The sequence below is a fragment of the Dermochelys coriacea genome, chromosome 14 (genome assembly GCF_009764565.3).
Source record: "Dermochelys coriacea isolate rDerCor1 chromosome 14, rDerCor1.pri.v4, whole genome shotgun sequence".
NCBI lineage: Eukaryota > Metazoa > Chordata > Testudines > Dermochelyidae > Dermochelys > Dermochelys coriacea.
In genome coordinates, this window is record NC_050081.1 from 37,837,214 (window position 1) to 37,857,545 (window position 20,332).

The window sequence follows — 20,332 nt, forward strand, 5'->3', positions numbered from 1 at the left end:
TTCCGTTAAATTGTGTCTTTCCACCCTTGCTGACTGGGTTATTTCTCGCCTCGCTGAGTTTTCCGCTGCGTCGATTCATGTCCATGAGGGATGGGAGGGCTCGACCAAGAACAGACAGTTCAAATCTGCACGCCCCTTTTCCTGTCCCCTCACATCCCCTTTATACCGAACACACCAAAGGGTGGCGTGAAACCATGAGAAAGAGCCATGTCAAGTAAGAGGACACACTTCCCTCAATGGAATAGGGTTGTGGTTAGCAGTATGTAGCAACCGAGCCTTCTCTGAAGTGCAATGGGCCAAACCCTCAGCTAGTGTAAACCAGCACAGCCCTGGGGAGCTCAGTGAATCAATTCAGATAGACAGCAGGGATCTGGCTCTATTGGCTCCAATGGAGCTAGGTCCAATTTACATAGGAAATGCCATACTGCGTCAGACCAATGGTCCATCTAGCTCAGTATCCTGTCTCTGACACTAGCCAGTACCAGAGCTTCTGGAGAAGTGTACTGAACAGGACAGTTTTGGAGAGATTCACCCCACCCGCCTCTTCTGGCTTCTAGCAGTCAGAGGTTCAGGGTCATTTCAAGCATGGGGTTGCATCCCTGCCCACCTTGGCTAATAGCCATTCATTGACCTATCCTCCGGGGGCTTACCCAGTTCTCTTTTAGAACCCAGTTATATTTTTGACCGTCACAATATCCCCTTGCAATGAGTTCCACAGGTTCAATGTGCAGTGTGTAAAAAAGTATTTCCTCTTGTTTGTATTAAACCTGTAGCCTATTAATTTCACTAGGTGACTCGTGGTTTTTGTGTTATGGGAAAGGGTAAATTACACTTCCCTATTCATTTTTTCCCCACACCATCCATGGTTTTATAGTCCTCGATCATATCCTCCCTTAGTCATCTCTTATCTAAGATGAGCAGCCTTAATCTTCTTTGTCTTGCTTTGTACGGAAGCCGGTCCATCCCCTTGATCATCTTTGATGCCCTTCTCTGAACCTTTTCCAGTTCCACTATCTCCTTCTTGAGACAGGAAGACTAGAACTGCACACAGTATTCAAGGTGTAGGCGCACCATGGATTTATACATGGATATATATTATGATATTTTCTGTCTTATTTTCTATCCCTTTCCTAACATACTGCTACCCTTTTATGGCTGCTGCACGTTTTCGGAGAACAAGCCATGGTGACTCCAAGATCTCTTGCTTGAGTGGCAACAGCCAATTTAGACCCCATCATTGTGTCAGCATAGTTGGGATTAGTTTTCCCAATGTGCATTGCTTCACACGTTGGAAAAAATTACCTTGCACTGGTAGGGGGGCTTTCTGGCCCTATGGATTCCAGCAGAAACAGGGCGATTTCACAGCAGCTGGGATCTGGCCCGAGAGTCCTGTTAATACTTTGTAATGGATTTTTTACCTTCAGTCCTTTTGGTATGATGTCCATCTGTTTGCATTTGGAAAGGAAGATGATGTCTGTCTGTATCTGTATGAGTTTTTTCATGAAGTTGATAGATTTCCACTCCATATGGCTAAATTCAGCGCCTTGCATAATGACAGGTTTCAGAGTAGCAGCCGTGTTAGTCGTATTCGCAAAAAGAAAAGGAGTACTTGTGGCACCTTAGACACTAACAAATTTATTTGAGCATAAGCTTTCATGAGCTACATCCAATGAAGTGAGCTGTAGCTCACGAAAGCTTATGCTCAAATAAATTTGTTAGTGTCTAAGGTGCCACAAGTCCTCCTTTTCTTTTTGCGAATACGACTAACACGGCTGCTACTCTGAAACCTGCCACAAGTCCTCCTTTTCTTTTTGCGAATACGACTAACACGGCTGCTACTCTGAAACCTGTTAACAAGTATTAACAGGTTTCAGAGTAGCAGCCGTGTTAGTCGTATTCGCAAAAAGAAAAGGAGGACTTGTGGCACCTTAGACACTAACAAATTTATTTGAGCATAAGCTTTCGTGAGCTACAGCTCACTTCATCGGATGCATTGGGGAAATAGTTTACTTTATGTAATGACCCATCCACTCCCAGTCTCTATTCAAGCCTAAGTTAATTGTATCCAGTTTGCAAATTAATTCCAATTCAGCAGTCTCTCGTTGGAGTCTGTTTTTGAAGTTTTTTTTGTTGAAGGATAGCCACTCTCAGGTCTGTAATCGTGTGACCGGAGAGACTGAAGTGTTCTCCGACTGGTTTTTGAATGTTATACTTCTTGACGTCTGATTTGTGTCCATTTATTCTTTTACGTAGAGACTGTCCAGTTTGACCAATGTACATGGCAGAGGGGCATTGCTGGCACATGATGGCATATATCACATTGGTAGATGCGCAGGTGAACGAGCCTCTGATAGTGTGGCTGATGTGATTAGGCCCTATGATGGTGTCCCCTGAATAGATATGTGGACAGAGTTGGCAATGGGCTTTGTTGCAAGGATAGGTTCCTGGGTCAGTGGTTCTGTTGTGTGGTGTGTGGTTGCAGGTGAGTATTTGCTTCAGGTTGGGGGGCTGTCTGTAAGCAAGGACTGGCCTGTCTCCCAAGATCTGTGAAAGTGATGGGTCGTCCTTCAGGATAGGTTGTAGATCCTTGATGATGCGTTGGAGAGGTTTTAGTTGGGGGCTGAAGGTGATGGCTAGTGGCGTTCTGTTGTTTTCTTTGTTGGGCCTGGCCTGTAGTAGGTGACTTCTGGGTACTCTTCTGGCTCTGTCAATCTGTTTCTTCACTTCAGCAGGTGGGTATTGTAGTTGTAAGAATGCTTGATAGAGATCTTGCAGGTGTTTGTCTCTGTCTGAGGGGTTGGAGCAAATGCGGTTATATCGTAGCGCTTGGCTGTAGACAATGGATCGAGTGGTATGATCTGGATGAAAGCTAGAGGCATGTAGGTAGGAATAGCAGTAGTAGGTTTCCGATATAGGGTGGTGTTTATGTGACCATCGCTTATTAGCACCATAGTATCCAGGAAGTGGATCTCTTGTGTGGACTGGTCCAGGCTGAGGTTGATGGTGGGATGGAAATTGTTGAAATCATGGTGGAATTCCTCAAGGGCTTCTTTTCCATGGGTCCAGATGATGAAGATGTCATCAATGTAGCGCAAGTAGAGTAGGGGCATTAGGAGACGAGAGCTAAGGAAGCGTTGTTCTAAGTCATCCATAAAAATGTTGGCATACTGTGGGGCCATGCGGGTACCCATCGCAGTGCCGCTGATTTGAAGGTATACATTGTCCCCAAATGTGAAATAGTTATGGGTGAGGACAAAGTTCAGCCACCAGGTTAGCCGTGACATTATCGGGGATACTGTTCCTGACGGCTTGTAGTCCATCTTTGTGTGGAATGTTGGTGTAGAGGCTTCTACATCCATAGGGGCCAGGACGGTGTTTTTAGGAAGATCACTGATGGATTGTAGTTTCCTCAAGAAGTCGTGGTGTCTCGAAGATAGCCGAGAGTGCTGGTAACATAGGGCCTGAGGAGGGAGTCTACATAGCCAGACAATCCTGCTGTCAAGGTGCCAATGCCTGAGATGATGGGGCGTCCAGGATTTCCAGGTTTATGGATCTTGGGTAGCAGATAGAATACCCCAGGTCGGGGTTTTAGGGGTGTGTCTGTGCAGATTTGTTCTTGTGCTTTTTCAGGGAGTTTCTTGAGCAAATGTTGTAGTTTCTTTTGGTAACCCACAGTGGGATCAGAGGGTAATGGCTTGTAGAAAGTGGTGTTGGAGAGCTGCCTAGTAGCCTCTTGTTCATATTCCGACCTATTCATGATGACGACAGCACCTCCTTTGTCAGCCTTTTTGATTATGATGTCAGAGTTGTTTCTGAGGCTGTGGATGGCATTGTGTTCTGCATGGCTGAGGTTATGGGGCAAGTGATGCTGCTTTTCCACAATTTCAGCCTGTGCACGTCGGCGGAAGCACGCTATGTAGAAGTTCAGTCTGTTGTTTCGACCTTCAGGAGGAATCCACCCAGAATCCTTCTTTTTGTAGTGTTGGTAGGAAGGTCCCTGTGGGCTAATACGTTGGTTAGAGGTGTGTTGGAAATATTCCTTGAGTCGGAGACATCGAAAATAGGATTCTAGGTCACCACAGAACTGTAAAACTGCCCCTGTAAAAGATCCTTCAATTCCCATAACTTATAAACATGATTTACACGCAGAGTCTCTAACGGCAGGGCAGACGAACCCCGAATCCACCGCTCCTCCTGGAGCTGCTGGGGGGACCCCCCCAATCTGCTGTTCCTCCAGGTGCTGCTGGGACCCCCCAAACCATTGCTCCTCCAAGTGCTGCTGGGAGGGGAAGGGAAACAGAAGCACTGGGAAAAGAAGTGACCTGTGCAAATTTACACAGCAGGGCAGAACTCAGATCAGAAGCCAGGAGTTTTAATTCGCAGCCCAATAGCTTTGCCCCTGTGCCTAGAGCCTGCAACAGTTACCTGAGAGCTCCGGTGCATCCGAAATCCTGGCCCCAAGACTGCACCAGTCTCTACATTTCAAGGCCAGTTGCATTGGTTTAAGGCTGCAGAACCTAGACAGCCTTGGCTGTGACAGGACCCTTTGCCACATGTCACAGGTCACATGTGAGAGGAGTGGAATTCCGCTCTCAGAGGTGGCACTTCCTGATGTTGGACTGAGGTCAATTTTATACACACACCAAGTGGCAGGCTTCCCTGCGAACACAGCCTGGTGCTCTTATCAGCTGCTCGCATCATGGCTGGGGAGATAGTCTATGCCGATCTGAACCTCCTCTCTGGCTTTCCTGACTCCAGGATGCCCCTTTCAGCTCAGCCCCTCAGTAAGTGACTTTTATTTCCCAGGGGGTTCATTGTAAACCCAAAGATGGATTTTGCTGGGAAGCTGAGAGCAGGTCTGTGCCAGGGGAATTTCAGGCTTTTGGGGAGGTGGCTGCAACATTTTTGATCAGCTCTCTGTAACTGCTCACTTCTGTGTAAGGGGCTATCTCTGTGCAGAAGCCTGGGGTGGAAAGGGGAAGTCTATGCACCCACTCGCCTATCTGGATGATGCACCAGACGGCACTTCTCCAGTTACGACTCACCGAGCTCTAGTTGGGGGCTTGTGGAATTACAGATGGTTGCGTGACAGACTCAGACTTAGGGCATTGCCAAGAATAATTTGAACTGCTCGGACACGACCCTAGAGTGGGGATGAGCTACAAAAGCTACTACATGAACTTTACGTGCTATTGAGACAGTGGGGGCTGTCTCTGGCTATATGCTCCTGCAGCCTCCAGCCCAACAGGGTCCTGATCTCACACAGCCTCTCAGGGTGCTATTGTAATTGACTCTTCCTTCCGAGGAAAACCGGTATGTGTAACTGTCATGCTGCCGCCAGGCGCCCTCTGTAATGGTCCACAGAGCTGCTACTCGAAAGCTGAGGAGCACTGGCTGGGCAGGGAAGCCTAGCTTCCGGGGTAAGCCCCTGCACTGGGAATCTGGACATGGTGGGTCCTTATTTTGGTCAAGTGCTCAGCCCCCCACAGCTGGAGCCAGTTTTCCGAACACAGCTCAGCACCCAGCCTGCCTCAGCCCCTATACTCCACATCTGCAGCACACAGGGGCAGGATTTTCCTGCAAGTGGCCAGAGGAGAATTTGAAGGTACAGCATAGGGCAGTCATAAGCTACAGTGCCCTCCCCCCCAAAAGAACACCCTAGCAGAGAACAGTTTCCAGCAGGGGTGGGTCTGGGAGCAGTAAGGAGAATTTCTGCTGCTCCAGATAATCCGAGTTTCTTGGGACTGTCCTTAAATTAAAGCAACCCCAGGGCTGCTCTAATTGACACCTGAGACTGTTTTGGAGAAGCCCAGAATTACAAGCCCCAGGGTTGCACTTCCCCGCTGCACAGAATCTCTGCAATGCACAGCATTAATACGCTTCTTAAGAAACTCTTCGAGAAGCCTACGGTTCTAACCTCGCTTTGGGCAGCTCTGACTTCATAGCAGCTCTATTGTTTCCTGTCCTAACCTCTGTGAGGGAAATTCACATCTCTGCAGAGGGCCAAACGCAAAGGCCAATGCTCTACTTCTAGCTTGCAAAATAGGACAGGAGTGGTGTCTGGACTTTGTGTTGGTTCTCTACACAGGGGTGAATTTCATCCCGTGCACCCAGTGTCTTGAAGGCAGGGCATGTCTCTTGCTAGGCATCTGTGATTCATACACGTTGCATGTCTAAGTGTCACTCTGATCATCAAGTCTGACCCCCCGCATAACCCAGGCCAGAGATTTTCACCTACAGATGGCGACTTTGATTAGAATTATTCTTCCTTATGCTGTGGCCCCAATTTAGCAAAGAGCTTAACACGCGTGCCTCTCATTAACCACTTCCTTAAGCCCCATTACAGTCAATGGGACCGGAGCACACTGTTCAAGTTAACCCCACGTCCAAGTTCTTTGCTGAATAAGGATGTTTTGTTGAACTGGGCCCTAACTGACATGACTGAGTCCAACAGGAACAAAGCATGCAGGCCACGCTTACAGGATGGGACACTCTGTCCTGGGAAGCAGGGACTCTGAAAAGAATTCAGGAATGGGGGGTGGATAATCAGCTGACCATGAGCTCCTAGTGTGACACTGTGGCCTAAAAGGCTAATGTGACCCTGGGATGCATAAACGGGGATCTCGAGTAGGAGCAGGGCGGTTTTTTTATCTCTTGATTTGGCCCTGGTGTGATCGCTGCTGGAATCCTGTGTCCAGTTCTGGTGCCCACAATTCAGATATTGCTAAATTGGAGAGGGGGTCAGAGAAGAGCCACAAGAATAATTAAAGGATCAGAAAACCTGCCTTGTAGTGATAAACTCAAGGAGCTCAATCTATTTAACAAAGAGAGGGTTAAGGGGTGACTTGATGACAGTCTAAGTATCTACATGAGGAAAAATATTGTACAAGCAGCTCTCCAATCTAGCATAGAAAGGTTCTAACATGATCCAATGGCTGCAAGTTGAAGCTAGACAAATTCAGACTGGAAATAAGATGTAAATTTTTAACAGGGAGAGGAATTAATCATTGGAACAATTTACCAAGGGTTGTAGTGGATTCTCCATCACTGACAAGTTTTAAATCAACCCTGGGTGTTTCTTCTACAAGATCTGCTCTAGGAATTATTTTGAGGATGCTCTCTGGCATGTGTAATACAGGAGATTAGACAGAACAACCAGAATGGTCCCTTCCGGCTTGGGAATCTCTGAGTAGCTCATAGTTTAACTGTGATTAGTTCAATCGGTTTGTGACAAGGGCTGGTATTCTTGTTCTTAGACCTTTACCACGGAATCTTTTTAATCACCATTTTTTGTTGTTTTCAAACATCATCATTTTGAAATGTTTTGATTTCAAGACAGAGAAATGTTTAGAAGAGGTTTAGAAAACATGATCTATGAGGAGAGGTTGAAGAACTGTATGTGTTTAGTCTAGAGGAGAGACGGATGAGGGTGGACATGAGACCAGTCTTCCAGTATGAAAAAGGTTATTATAAAGAGGGTGTAGATCAGTTGCTCTCCATGGCCACTGAAGGTACGATAAATAGTAATCAGCTTAATTTGGAGCAGGGGAGATTTAGGTTAGATTTTAGGAAAACCTTTCTAATGCTAAGGGTAGTTAAGCGCTGAAACAGGTTAGCTAGGGAGGTTGTGGAAACTCAGTCATTGGAGGTTTTTAAGAATAGGTTAAACAAACACCAGTCACGGATGGTCGAGGGGTAAATATGGTCCTGGCTCAGTGTGGGGTGAGGGAGGGGGAAGGTGGGCTACATGACCTCTTGAGGTCCCTTCCAGCCCTACATTTCTGTGATTCTCTGTCTTCAAGATTGAAAGATGTTCAGTCTGAAATAATAATGTCATTTGACTAAGCTGACCAATCAAGCCTGGCCATGCAACATAGCAATTAAACCTTGAAAATGCAAAGAGAAAGCACCAAACCAAGATGTTTACAAATGGGAAAAAGTTTCCAGCCAAAAAAGTTGCAAATGGGAAACCTTTGAGAAAAATCAAATCTGGGAAAGCAAAGTAATAATAATAGTGATGCCAAATCCTGTCCGGGCCATTGTAGGTTTCTCAGGGCACGACCCAGGCTCCACCATCCCTGTCTAAACTGGGCTGCTCTTTGCCTGTCTTTTATATTGTTACGTTCTGCAAGCTCGCTCTCTCTCAGGACTGGCCTTTGCTAGGCCCCCTTTGCATGTTCTTCCAGCTGCCCAATGGCCAATGCTCCGCTTCATTCTTAACATAAGAACGGCCATACTGGGTCAGACCAATATCCTAATATCCTGTCTTCCAACAGTGGCTAAAGAAAACACATCCCAGATCTTTCCAACTTCTGTTCTAGATAATTTTAGAGAGCAAGTGATGTTGGACTCTTGGCATTTATTATTAATTAATTGCATTTAATGTCTAGTAGTTTTCTAAGGCATTTGCTTTCTAAGGTATTTAGACATCTTCTATGCCTCTGGTGGATTTTCAGCTTTCACATCTATGCATTAGGGTGGAAATAACATGAGTTGAACATTCATAGTTTGGTCTTTAAACTGCAATGACCAAATCTTATTTAAGCTGGTCCATGCAGCTGCTACCTTGCCAATTTGTGACATTATTTCCTCCTGGACTTTCCATTGGTGTGCATGTTACAGCCCAGGTATGCAAATTGACAATATATATAATGAACACAATAGACAATAATTAAGAATAATGCAATCGAACAGAAAAAGAACTTGAAAAACAAACAAATATGGTGAAAAATAAAAAAGGGGGGGTTGGTTTAAAAATATGGGAAATGTAAAATATTGAGCAAATGTTAATATTTTCATAAAAATTCCCATTTTCAAGAAAATGGCCAAAATTTCACCCCGTTGACTTTACATAAAAAGTCAGGCAGCTCTCCAGTCATCCCAGACTAGCCTACGAAGGGAAACAAGATGAACAGGTGAGCGTATAGGCCCCAGTCCTGTAATAAACTCCCTGTGGGCATAGGATTCTACCCACGCTATAAGACTGGGGATGTATTTTTCTTTTAGTCGGTCTTTCATACACCAGATTCTGATTGTTTTTCACCAGATGTTGGCTCTTACAGGTCCCCCGAGTCCCCGGTGGCATCGGACAGCGCTGTGGGTCGGATGGATTGGGAATATTGTCCTGGTGATTGCTGTGATAGTGCTGGGGATTTGGGGTGAGTAGCTGACAGTACCGTGTTTATTTGTGCGGGTCCATCAGTGTATAGCATGGATTATCCTGTCCCTCCAGAACTCCATTGTGGAGCCCCTCCCACTAGCTGGTACATTTTTTTGATGCTCCAAAGAGCTTGACTGTAACGTAGAGAGAAAATTAAATATGTAGGGAGATGGGTGTGCATGGGGATTGATGGATAACTAGATAGATCCAGGCATACACTGAAACTGGTTAAAAATAAGGGGGGAAATTACTGATATATTTAAAAAACCACCTTGTCACCTTCTGTTCAAAATTCAAAAGACCCCCCCCCCAAATTCTGAAAGCTCAGAATTTGAAAAGCTCTGCAAGTTGGCTGAAAAAACGGGAGGGAGTGGGGAGAATTAGGTGACTGTTTCATCAACATTTTCCCTCATTTTTTGTTTTAAATTTACATCAACATTTTAAAATTAGCAAAAAATTTCAGCCAACTCTAATACTAGCCCTGGTTGAGAATTTGTCATCCAAATGTGTGTTTTAAAAAGGAAAATTTGGATTTTGCTATATGTGTAGTGCTCCCTATCCCCCCCCAGTTACCTTCTTTAGCACCAATCCCCTGATGGGTTTTGAGGGATGGGCCTGGGTTCTTCTGGATCCCGCCTTCCGCTCCCCAGGGTGTAACATTTTTATTTGTGTCCCATATGAATTTATTTGCCGGTGCCTCCACTTGCCTCGCTGCTGCCTGGCAGGGTCACCAGGGCAGCTTGGGAGGAAAATTCTAACCACAGGGTAACCCCCACTTACTTGCCAGTTAGCTGGAGACTCCCAGGAAATAACACAGACACATACAACATATTCCACACCATAATTATATTAGACAGGAGATAAATATAACAATATTCGGGGGAAACCGGTGCCCACGCTGATAATACCCATGAATTTCCCCAGTCACTTGGACCTGATCTAGCAAAGGTCAAATTAGTGTCCTGTTGGCGCGAGTACTTGTAGGGGCCCTTGATGACCTGTGACCACGATATCATCTGTGCCTCAGTTAGCAGCTTGGCTGACTGGGCTCAATGTAGCCCAAAGGACTCACACATGGGATAAGGCGTCAGTCCCGCCACGGGTTTAATAGGCAGCAGGTTATAAAATCCCCAGACCCGGACCCGCTGGCTTGAGGGCACATTTCCCAGGAGTAGGGGGGGTTTCTTCCAAACTATCTCCTTGACTAGCTAACGGAAGGATGATGACTCACAACTTCACACCGGATCCTCACGGTCAGAGATGGCTCTGGACTGCAGAGGGGCTGATGATCACTGCGGGCAGGCGTCCTCTTCATGCAGGGATCAGGCTGCTGCTGCTCCCAGGATTTCTCCTCACCACCAAGGGGTGTACGGCTCAGGGGGCAGGTTACTAAACTAGCCTAAAAATCCTAACTTTAGTCTCCCATCCCAGCACTCAGCCACACTCCCAGCAGGTGGCAGCCCCGGGCTAGCAGCCAGAGCAGTGGTGCTATGGGGTGGCTGATTTTCCCTAGGGAGATGGGGTCTAAACTCAGCCAGGCTGTGGGGGGAGTTTTCACACACACAGCATATCAGGGTTGGAAGGGACCTCAGGAGGTCATCTAGTCCAGCCTCCTGCTCAAAGCAGGACCAATCCCTAATTTTTGCCCTAGATCCCTAAATGGCCCCCTCAAGGATTGAGCTCACAACCCTGGGTTTAGTAGGTCAATGCTTAAACCACTGAGCTATCCCAACAAAGGTCTCTAACATGAGAGTCACCTTCCTCCCAGGGACAGCACCTCTCCCTGAGCTACTGGCACACAGAGCCCCAGGAACCTAGGGAAGCCCCTTGGGGGTTACACATGTATATATAGCTCTGCTCTGGCTGTGTCACTGCAGTGCACCTTGGGAGTCCCAAGCCTGTGGTGCATCATGGGAGATGTAGTCCAGCCAGGAAGCCTAGCCCATAAGGAGGAACAGCAGCATGAGGCACGAAACTACAATTCCCAGCAGCCTAGGCAGTGGCATGTCAATATTGAACCCACCTGAAGTGAAACATTTCATCCTCCCAATCAGATTGACTCTGAATTTTTCCTTCCACAAACAAGTTTTTGATACTTTGACTTTTTGTCCCAATTCAGGGCAAAAACAAATGTTGAAATATTGGAATTGCCTGTGGCACATAAATTCAGATTTTTTTACCGACTCTATCTAATACATACACAGCCCAAGAGAGAGTCACAGCAATGGAGACACAGCGAGCGAACCAGACCTGTAAAAAGAGGATATTGTCTTTAACAGACCTGGGTTCTGTTCTCACATCTGCTGGGTAACCTTTGCACAAGGCACTTTGCCTTTGTCTTTCTGTTCCCTCCCCAGCCTATGATTTGCCTTGTACATTTACGGGGAGATTTTCAGAAGTCCTTAAGGAATTTAGGAGCATCACCTTCACATTGAATACCCTCCATTTGGCTGTAAGCTGCTCTTAGTCTAGCATCAGTTCCTGACTCTGCCACAGATTCCCTGTGTGACTATGGGCAAGTGCTCTGGGCCTTAGTTTCCCCATTGAAAAAATGGAGATTGTGCCTCCTTCCTCTAAGTAGATTGCAAGTTCATAGAATAGAATAATAGAATATGAGGGTTGGAAGGGACCTCAGGAGGTCATCTAATCCAACCCCCTGCTCAAAGCAGAACCAATCCCCAATTTTTGCCCCAGATTCCTAAATGGCCCCCTCAAGGATTGAACTCACAATCCTCGGTTTAGCAGGCCAATGCGCAAACCACTGAGCTATCCCTGCCCCCTTCTGTGAGGCAGCGCCCGGCACACCGGGGCCGTGATCTCAGCTGGGGCAGGGACTGTCTCTCCCTGTGTGTCTGTGCAGCGCCCGGCACACCGGGGCCCTGATCTCATCTGGGGCAGGGACTGTCTCTCCCTGTGTGTCTGTGCAGCGCCCGGCACACCGGGGCCCTGATCTCAGCTGGGGCAGGGACTGTCTCTCCCTGTGTGTCTGTGCAGCACCTGGCACACCGGGGCCATGATCTCAGCTGGGGCAGGGACTGTCTCTGGCTGTGTGTCTGGGCACAGCTGGGTCTCTAGGTCCCACAGTAATAGATATAATACCAGTAACAGAAGGCTGGTCCAAGGGCCTACAGCCTGTTTGCAGCCTAGAATGTGTCTGTGCTGGGCTGTAAGGAGCCAGCTGGGCTCTGGGCAGAAAATGCCGTTTGCTGCTCTGTCCCTGTTTGTAACCTTGTTTACTTGGGTGGCAGGAGCGACACTGGTGGTTTCTCTTTCTGGTACAGGAGAGGAAGTAAAATGAGGACAGGAGCTGTGTCTGGGCAGTGAGGGTGTGATTCAACTTCAAAGTCATCTAAATCAATGGAAAGTTTTATTAACATTGCACCAGTAACCCAGCTGAGATCAGGGCCCCGTTGTGCCAGGAGCTGCTCAGACACACAGCGAGAGACGGTCTCTGCCCCAGCTGAGATCAGGGCCCCGTGGTGCCGGGCGCTGCCCAGACACACAGCGAGAGACGGTCCCTGCCCCAGCTGAGATCAGGATCCCGTGGTGCCGGGCGCTGCCCAGACACACAGCGAGAGACGGTCCCTGCCCCAGCTGAGATCAGGGCCCCGTGGTGCCGGGCGCTGCCCAGACACACAGCGAGAGACGGTCCCTGCCCCAGCTGAGATCAGGGCCCCGTGGTGCCGGGCGCTGCCCAGACACACAGCGGGAGACGGTCCCTGCCCCAGCTGAGATCAGGGCCCCGTGGTGCCGGGCGCTGCCCAGACACACAGCGAGAGACGGTCCCTGCCCCAGCTGAGATCAGGATCCCGTGGTGCCGGGCGCTGCCCAGACACACAGCGAGAGACGGTCCCTGCCCCAGCTGAGATCAGGATCCCGTGGTGCCGGGCGCTGCCCAGACACACAGCGAGAGACGGTCCCTGCCCCAGCTGAGATCAGGGCCCCGTGGTGCCGGGCGCTGCCCAGACACACAGCGGGAGACGGTCCCTGCCCCTCCAAGAGCTCAGAATCTCAGTAGACAAGACAGTCAAAGCAAATGAGTTGAAATTACTTGGCCAAGGTCATGCGGCAGAGCTAAGTCTTGAATCCCGATTTCCTCCTCACGCTGCCTTTCCATTAATCACGCTGGGCACTAGACTGTACCATCGGCTGGGGAGTTGTAAAGGGATTGTGGTAATTTCAAATTTTGAAACATTTCCATCTGCTTCTAAATCTGGAGGCAGGGGGAAATGATCCTAGTGTCCCCCCAGCTTTTCATCAGCCGTGGGCATTTCTATACAACTGTCCTCAACGCGTAATAGTGAGGAAATGTAGCTGGTGGATAAAATGGAGAAGGGACGTCCCCAAAATGTGGCTGGGAATGTTTCCCCCTGAAGGTCGTGTTCCCATCGCCAGGCTGACATGTCAGACACAGCTGGCTGTTTGCTGTGGGATGGCGGGACGGGGCGGGAGCTCACAGGCATCCCGAGAGGAAGGCTAGCCACTGGTTTTGGTACTAATCTGGGACTCCGGAGCTCTGGCGCCAGTTCCTGGTTCTGCCACTGATTCCCCGTGTGACCCTGGGCTGGTTCCTTAAGGCTGGAATTCCACAGGGGTTTAAGTACCTAACAATGCATCTAGGCACCTAAAAACAACCCACTCAGTGACTAATGCCTATTGAAGTCAATGGGAATTGGGCTCCTAGGGCCCATTTTCTCAAATGTATTTAGGTGCCCAACACTCATGGGAGTTAGGCACCTAAATCCTTTTGAGGCTCTGGGCCTAGGTGCTTCTGAAAACCCTACTCAGGGTCTCTTTGCAGCTTTAAGTGCCTAAACCCCTTGAACAATCTGTCCCCATGATCCTCCCCTTCTTCACAGGGAATGTGGGTGAAGGACAGAGACAGCAAATGACAGGGGCCAGATAAACTCCGCAACAGACAGGCTGCGCCCCTCAGGGTGGCTGCATTGGAGGGGGAGGCTTCTGGGAGCCCAGTTTTCACTGAGCCAACTTCCACAGCAGCAGAGAACCCCTGACACTGGACTCAGTGACCCCCGCCCTGACTCCCATGCGGCTGCAGCCCAGAGTCTCGGTTTCCTGTGTGATCTCACACTGCTGCCCATGTGGCTCCCGGCCCCTCTTCTCTCCAGGGCAGGACGCACAGTGAGGAGGGCTACACTATATTGAACCTGCAGCCCCAGAGGGGCAGCTGAGGTGGCCTGTCCCGGCTCGGAACCCAGGCTGGTCCACACCACTGTGAAGAGCTCTGTGCCTCAGTTTCCCCACCTGTACAATGGGGATAACAGCCCTGTGCCCTGCCTCACAGAGTGGGACTGGGAGGCAAAATCTAGCAAAGACTCTGAGGTGTTTTGATACTGCTTTGATGAGGGCTGGATAACTTAGATGCAAAGATGAGGTGCGTTTGCAAAGAGGCCCAAGGGATTTAGGCACCCAGCTCTCACTGATTTTCAATCCCAAGCCACTCTTTTGGACTGTGAGAGCTGTTCTGAAGCCCATGGGAGTCAATGGAGACGGGGCTGAATGGGCTTTGGGCCAGGCCCTGTGTCTCTGCCGGTGCTTTTCCCCAGCAACTCCCCATCACATTGACCCGCCACCTCACTCCCACCGATGCTGCTTTGCAGTTTCCCACTTGATGTCTGAGAAGGGACAGACCCCGGCAGCTCCTGGAAGCGACGGAGCCGGGAGCAGAGATACACCGACACCCCCTGGGAGCGCAGACCCCTGCACGGCAGAATGCAGCGCCCGCCTGGAGCGTTTCCGATCCCAGCTGAGCCAACGTCTGTGCCACCCGGCTCGGCCCAGCCCAGCAGGTAACCCCAGCTCGTGTGTCTCTGAGCCGCCCTCCGCCCCGGGCACGGCCAGTGGAAACCCAGCTGCCGTCCCAGCCCGTGGGGATCCTGCAGGGCAGGGACACGCCGCCCCCTGCTGGCTGCACCGATCTAGCCACCTGCCCCGCTGGGTGCCAGGCTAGGAATGTACCTGCCTCAGCTGGGACTGGGTGTGGGGGCTCTGCTGAGACTTGGATGGGGGGGGGGAAGAGCGACATCTAGTGGCTCAAGGGGGGGGTCTTAAAATAATCGAATACCAGGATGGCCAAATGTTTGCAGAGCAGGGACAGATCCCAGCAGAGAGACGGTCTCATGGATTCACCCCCTCCCATTCCCAGCCATCCCTGGGATCCCACCTTCTCTCCTATGCTCCCCAGTTACCACCTCCCCTCCCATATCCTGTTAGATTTCCACTAACCAGCCCCCAAACACATCTTCAGTTGTCCTAAGCCCCTTCTAGGCCACGCTGGCAGAATAATGTAGCCTTAAAATGGATGCAAATAGCCCCATGAGATCCCTTCCGCCCTGGAGACTTCCCGGCCTAGTGTGGGGCTGGAGTAAGAGCCCCTCACACACTCTGTTCCCAACCCCCAAAGTAGGGAGCAGATTGGCATGTGTGGCTGGAGTGCAGTGCACTATGGGTATTCTCTGCTCCCCAGAGCCCATATGGGAGCAATGGATAAGGCAGAGCAGCCCCGAGGCTGCTCTAACTGACGCCAGGAGCCAGGCAGGGCCCGGCCTAGCCCCGGATTTCAGGGAGCACAAAGGGGACTCAAACCCATTTTATCCCCATCCCAGCCCCAGTCACAGGAAGGGAATAGCCGGGAACGAGGCCCTGAGGGCTCAGAGCATTAATGAATCCTGTCTCTCTGCAGGGGACTCTGGGTGCAAACTCTGCCCCATGGACTGGCAGCTGCACAGGGACAAGTGCTACTGGGTCGGCAGCGGAAGTAAAATGTGGAGCGAGAGCCGCGCCGACTGCTCAGCGAGGGGCTCCCAGCTGCTGGTGATCCAGGACTGGGAGGAGCTGGTAAAGGGGACAGTAACATCTGCTGGAGCTGCCACTGCAGGGCTGGGCCCTGGGTACAGAGTCTGAGGGCTCGTATATGTGACGTGGTGGATCTAGGATTGTCAATGCTGCCTAAAGGACTTGGACACCCCATCCCCATGAATTGTTAATATCAGGGTGTCCAAATCCCCTAGGCCGCTGTGACAAATCTCAGCCTAAATCACCAGCCCTGAGATCGGGGACACACAATGGTGGCTGAAAGCTACCGGTACCCTCCCCGTTCTGGGATGTGCCCAGTATAACTCAGCTGGAGAGTGGGGCTGAGGGTGTGTGTGTGTGTGAGAGAGAGAGAGAGAGAGTTATGAGGATTGAGGGCTACAGAGAGGGGCGGTAGGTGTGGGGCTGGGGGAAAGAAGACTATACATGGGGAATAGTTGGCGAGAAAGACAGGTATGTGTGGGGATGGATAGGTGTGAAAAGGGATAGGTGGGCAGCCAGACTATAGTTCTGGTGCTAAAGTTGTTGAGAGCTTGGATTTGCAAGAAAAGAGCCGACAGCAGGTTCTGGTCCCCAGCTGCCTGTCCCACACTCCCTGCAGGAGTCCCTCCAGGCCCTGACACGAGGCTCATCTCAGTTCTGGGTCGGACTGTCCCGCCTCTCCCCGGAGAAGGGCTGGACCTGGCTGGACGGCTCCCGGCTGGATCAGACCCAGTGAGTGATTCCTTGAGTCAAACCCTTTCCCTCCCCTCTGTGGGCAGAAGGGGCCGGGGACAGCGATGGGGGAAGGGATGTTTGGGGGGAGGTCAGGAGTTTGGGGGAAGTCATTTTCAGTGTAAGGTGACGACAAAGACACCCTCTCCTTCCCCCCTCCCTCTCCCCCGCCCCCAGAGGAGGTGAAGCTGGAGCCTTGGGGGCGGGAAACATCTCCCAGAGTTGGGGTGTGGAGGGAGAATAGCAAAGGGGCAAGGCCAGAGCCCTGGGGATCCCTCAATGGGGCAGGGGGGAGGGGGAGACACAGAGCAGCCAGAGAGGCAGGAGGTGATCAGGAGGGGGCAGCCGTCGGCCCAGCCCGGTGGGGAGGAGACGCGGAGCAGGGGAGGGAGATGGACAGGGTCTAGCCCAGCAGGGAGGATGAGGCGGGAGCAGGTCCCTGGGATCTGGGAAGCGAGAAGCCGTTGGAGACCCTGGCCTGGGCCCTGACAGTGGGGAGAGGGGGCAGCCCCCAGGGCAGAGCTGGAAGAGACGACGGCTGCGGATCCTGTTGGAACAGGGAAGAGCCGCTACCAATTGCATGCGATGGACCCACACGCGCTCACAGGGGCCCTCTCCTTTGTCCTGCAGGTTCCCGGTGTCAGGCCCGGCAGAGGGGAACAGCTGTGGGTCGGTGAAAGGGAATCGGCTTCATTCTGACACCTGCAGCTCTGGATTTCAGTGGATTTGCCAGCAAGACGCCACCCCGCTGTGAGCAGGGTACAGGGGAGACCTCAGAGCGTGGCACCGTTATCCCCTTATCACACGTGGGGAAACCGAGCTGCAGACACTGACCTGCCCAAATTACACCAAGCATTGGTGGCAAAGTGGGAAATGGAACCCAGGAGTCCTGGCTCCCAGCCCCTCCCCCTCGCCCAGCGCTGGGAATGGAACCCAGGAGTCCTGGCTCCCAGCCCCTCCTCCTCACCCAGTGCTGGGAATAGAACCCAGGAGTCCCGGCTCCCAGCCCCTCCCCCTCGCCCAGCGCTGGGAATAGAGCCCAGGAGTCCTGGCTCCCAGCCCCTCCTCCTCACCCAGCGCTGGGAATAGAACCCAGGAGTCCTGGCTCCCAGCCCCTCCTCCTCGCCCAGCGCTGGGAATAGAACCCAGGAGTCCTGGCTCCCAGCCCCTCCTCCTCGCCCAGTGCTGGGAATAGAACCCAGGAGTCCTGGCTCCCAGCCCCTCCTCCTCGCCCAGTGCTGGGAATAGAACCCAGGAGTCCCGGCTCCCAGCCCCTCCCCCTCGCCCAGCGCTGGGAATAGAACCCAGGAGTCCTGGCTCCCAGCCCCTCCCCCAGTGCTGGGAATAGAACCCAGGAGTCCTGGCTCCCAGCCCCTCCCCCAGTGCTGGGAATAGAACCCAGGAGTCCTGGCTCCCAGCCCCTCCCCCTCGCCCAGCGCTGGGAATGGAACCCAGGAGTCCCGGCTCCCAGCCCCTCCCCCTCGCCCAGCGCTGGGAATGGAACCCAGGAGTCCTGGCTCCCCAGCCCTTCCCCCTCGCCCAGCGCTGGGAATGGAACCCAGGAGTCCTGTCTCCCAGCCCCTCTCCCTCGCCCAGCACTGGGAATAGAACCCAGGAGTCCTGGCTCCCAGCCCCTCCCCCAGTGCTGGGAATAGAACCCAGGAGTCCTGGCTCCCAGCCCCTCCCCCAGTGCTGGGAATAGAACCCAGGAGTCCTGGCTCCCAATGCTACCTCAGCCTAGAGAAGAGCGATTCCAAACTCTGGCTCCTCACATTCCAGCAGGGGCTGGAGAGGGCTGCGGGGGCAGAGCTTGGGGCTGTAGGTATCAGGCTTTGCACAGCCCTGGGGCAATTTATCCCTCACTCCCCCCCAGGACTGGGAGAGAAGAGTCTGCCCCAGGTCACGTAAATCAGCCCAGATTCGGTGTCCAATGGAGCAGAACTTTTTGATTGACCCCAGCTGGGGATCTGGGCTTTCCCCGGTATTTCACCCCTGATTCATTTCCTTTCACCTCTCTGCCAGCTTACGCTCTCCGCTCTCTTCTCCAGCCTGCCCACTGCTCCTGTCCAGCCTGTGATCTGATGCACCTCTGCCCATCCTTCCCCAATGGATCGTTAACTCCTGTCACTAACGATGGACGAACCTCAGCTTCAGAGGTTTCTGTGTGGATGTGCTGTCCACTTGCTACCTCCTTAGAGCACCAATAAGTAGATCAGTGCCCCCAACCCCGATCCCAAATGGAACCTTTCCCTGTGCATTATTTGATGCTCTCAGGGGTCACTGTCTCTGTCAGAGGAGCCGGGTTGGGGTGCTCCATGGCAGTGAGGGGGGCACTACGGGGACGGCTGGGAGCTAACAAACGCCCTGTAACCCTGTGGCCTGGCAGCCCAGGAGGAGATGGACTGGCAAAGCTGGAGGGCAGGGTGACTGGCCAGGCTGAGAGGTGACCTTCCAAACAGACCCAAGTGTCTTTAGGAGCCACCCCCGAGACAACTGGGCTTGTGAGTGCAACAGGACAGAGCTTGTCCAGCGTGTGGAAGAGACAGGGCTGGCAAGCTCTGGCCCGTTCAGGGTTTGGTCATGGGGCTGGATGAATGCAACAAGCTGAAGGTGCTGTCACAAGAGGGAGACGGTGTGGCCTCCAACCAGAGCCCCAGCATCTACCCTGCCGTTAAACAGCTCCTTCGCTCAAGCCCAAGTTAGGTGGCATGAGCCAGGCGCAGGTGTCCAACTGCCATGTAAACATCGACTTTGTGCTTCACTTTCCCCATCTGTGAAATGGGGATATTGATATTGATCTTCCTGTTTGAAACACTTTGAGATCTACAGATGCAAAGCTCAAGATCGGAGCAAGGGGTCATCATGATCATGGGGACATTAAAGGTTTCCATTAAACCGTGCAAGAGCTGGGTGTTTATTGTTGATGGGTCACAGAGCGACTAGAACCATGGCTTTGACGTGTTATGTGACAAGTCACTAGGCCAATCTGTGCCTCAGTTTCCTCTCCCACCCTTTGTCTGTCCTGTCTGTTCAGATGGTGAAGGGACCACAATATAGTCCTGATCTCAGCTGTGACAGGAACTGTCTCTCGCTGTGTCTGGGCAGCACCCAGCACAACGGGGCCCTGATCTCAGTTGGAGCCTCTAACCACTGGTGTCGTACTTGACGCTTAGCATGGTGGTGTGGGTTTGTGTGTAATTGTTTGCAGTTTGTCTATCAGTAATGGTTCCTGGGGATTGTGTATGGCTAGACAGAGAACAGCTCAGCTCTTTGATCTTTCTCTCTCTCACACAAACACACATTCTACTGTGCTCATGACAGACAAGTTCTTTCCCTGGGAAGAGACATCAGGCTGATCCCTGCCCTTTATATGCAGAGACCAGAGAAAAGCCCTTCCTCTAGTGAGTGGCGAGCCTTCCCCTAGAGAACATCACCCCTTGGCAGGCAGTGGGAAAGATGAAGAGGATCGGGCAGAAAAAGGAGAGAGAGAGAGAGAGAGAGAGACACACACACACACATACTGTCATCAGTTCATTAGTCCTTTGTGGGAGGGGCACTCACAGCCCTGTTGGCAGGATGCAGCTGCTGCCTCAGTTTCCCTGTTGGGGTGGGAGGAGCCATTCA

The 20,332-nt window shown here is 51.5% G+C and overlaps 1 protein-coding gene across 3 annotated transcripts; it reads left to right on the forward strand.

Annotated features, from left to right (window-relative positions):
* The first annotated feature begins 4,609 nt into the window (after positions 1–4,609).
* LOC119842542 (killer cell lectin-like receptor subfamily B member 1B allele C) lies at positions 4,610–19,608 on the forward strand. 3 transcript variants are annotated; one of them, XM_043497046.1, is made up of 7 exons: positions 4,610–4,784; positions 9,063–9,158; positions 14,782–14,970; positions 15,864–16,018; positions 16,596–16,708; positions 17,339–17,458; positions 18,731–19,608. In XM_043497046.1, the coding sequence occupies exons 1-7, from the start codon at positions 4,700–4,702 to the stop codon at positions 18,783–18,785; spliced, it is 813 nt and encodes a 270-aa protein (XP_043352981.1). In that variant the 5' UTR covers positions 4,610–4,699; the 3' UTR covers positions 18,786–19,608. The 3 variants fall into 3 exon arrangements, with proteins under 3 accessions (XP_043352981.1, XP_043352982.1, XP_038226754.1); XM_043497047.1 differs by having other exon boundaries at positions 18,757–19,608; XM_038370826.2 differs by having other exon boundaries at positions 4,611–4,784; positions 17,339–17,467; positions 18,731–18,781.
* The last annotated feature ends 724 nt before the right edge of the window (positions 19,609–20,332 follow it).

Coding starts and splice junctions, on each gene's coding strand:
- LOC119842542 (XM_043497046.1), top strand. CDS start 4,700: ATGGCTGGGGAGATAGTCTATGCCGATCTGAACCTCCTCTCTGGCTTT. Junction 9,159..14,781: donor GATAGTGCTGGGGATTTGGG/GTGAGTAGCTGA, acceptor GCTGCTTTGCAG/TTTCCCACTTGATGTCTGAG. Junction 16,709..17,338: donor TCCCGGCTGGATCAGACCCA/GTGAGTGATTCC, acceptor TTTGTCCTGCAG/GTTCCCGGTGTCAGGCCCGG.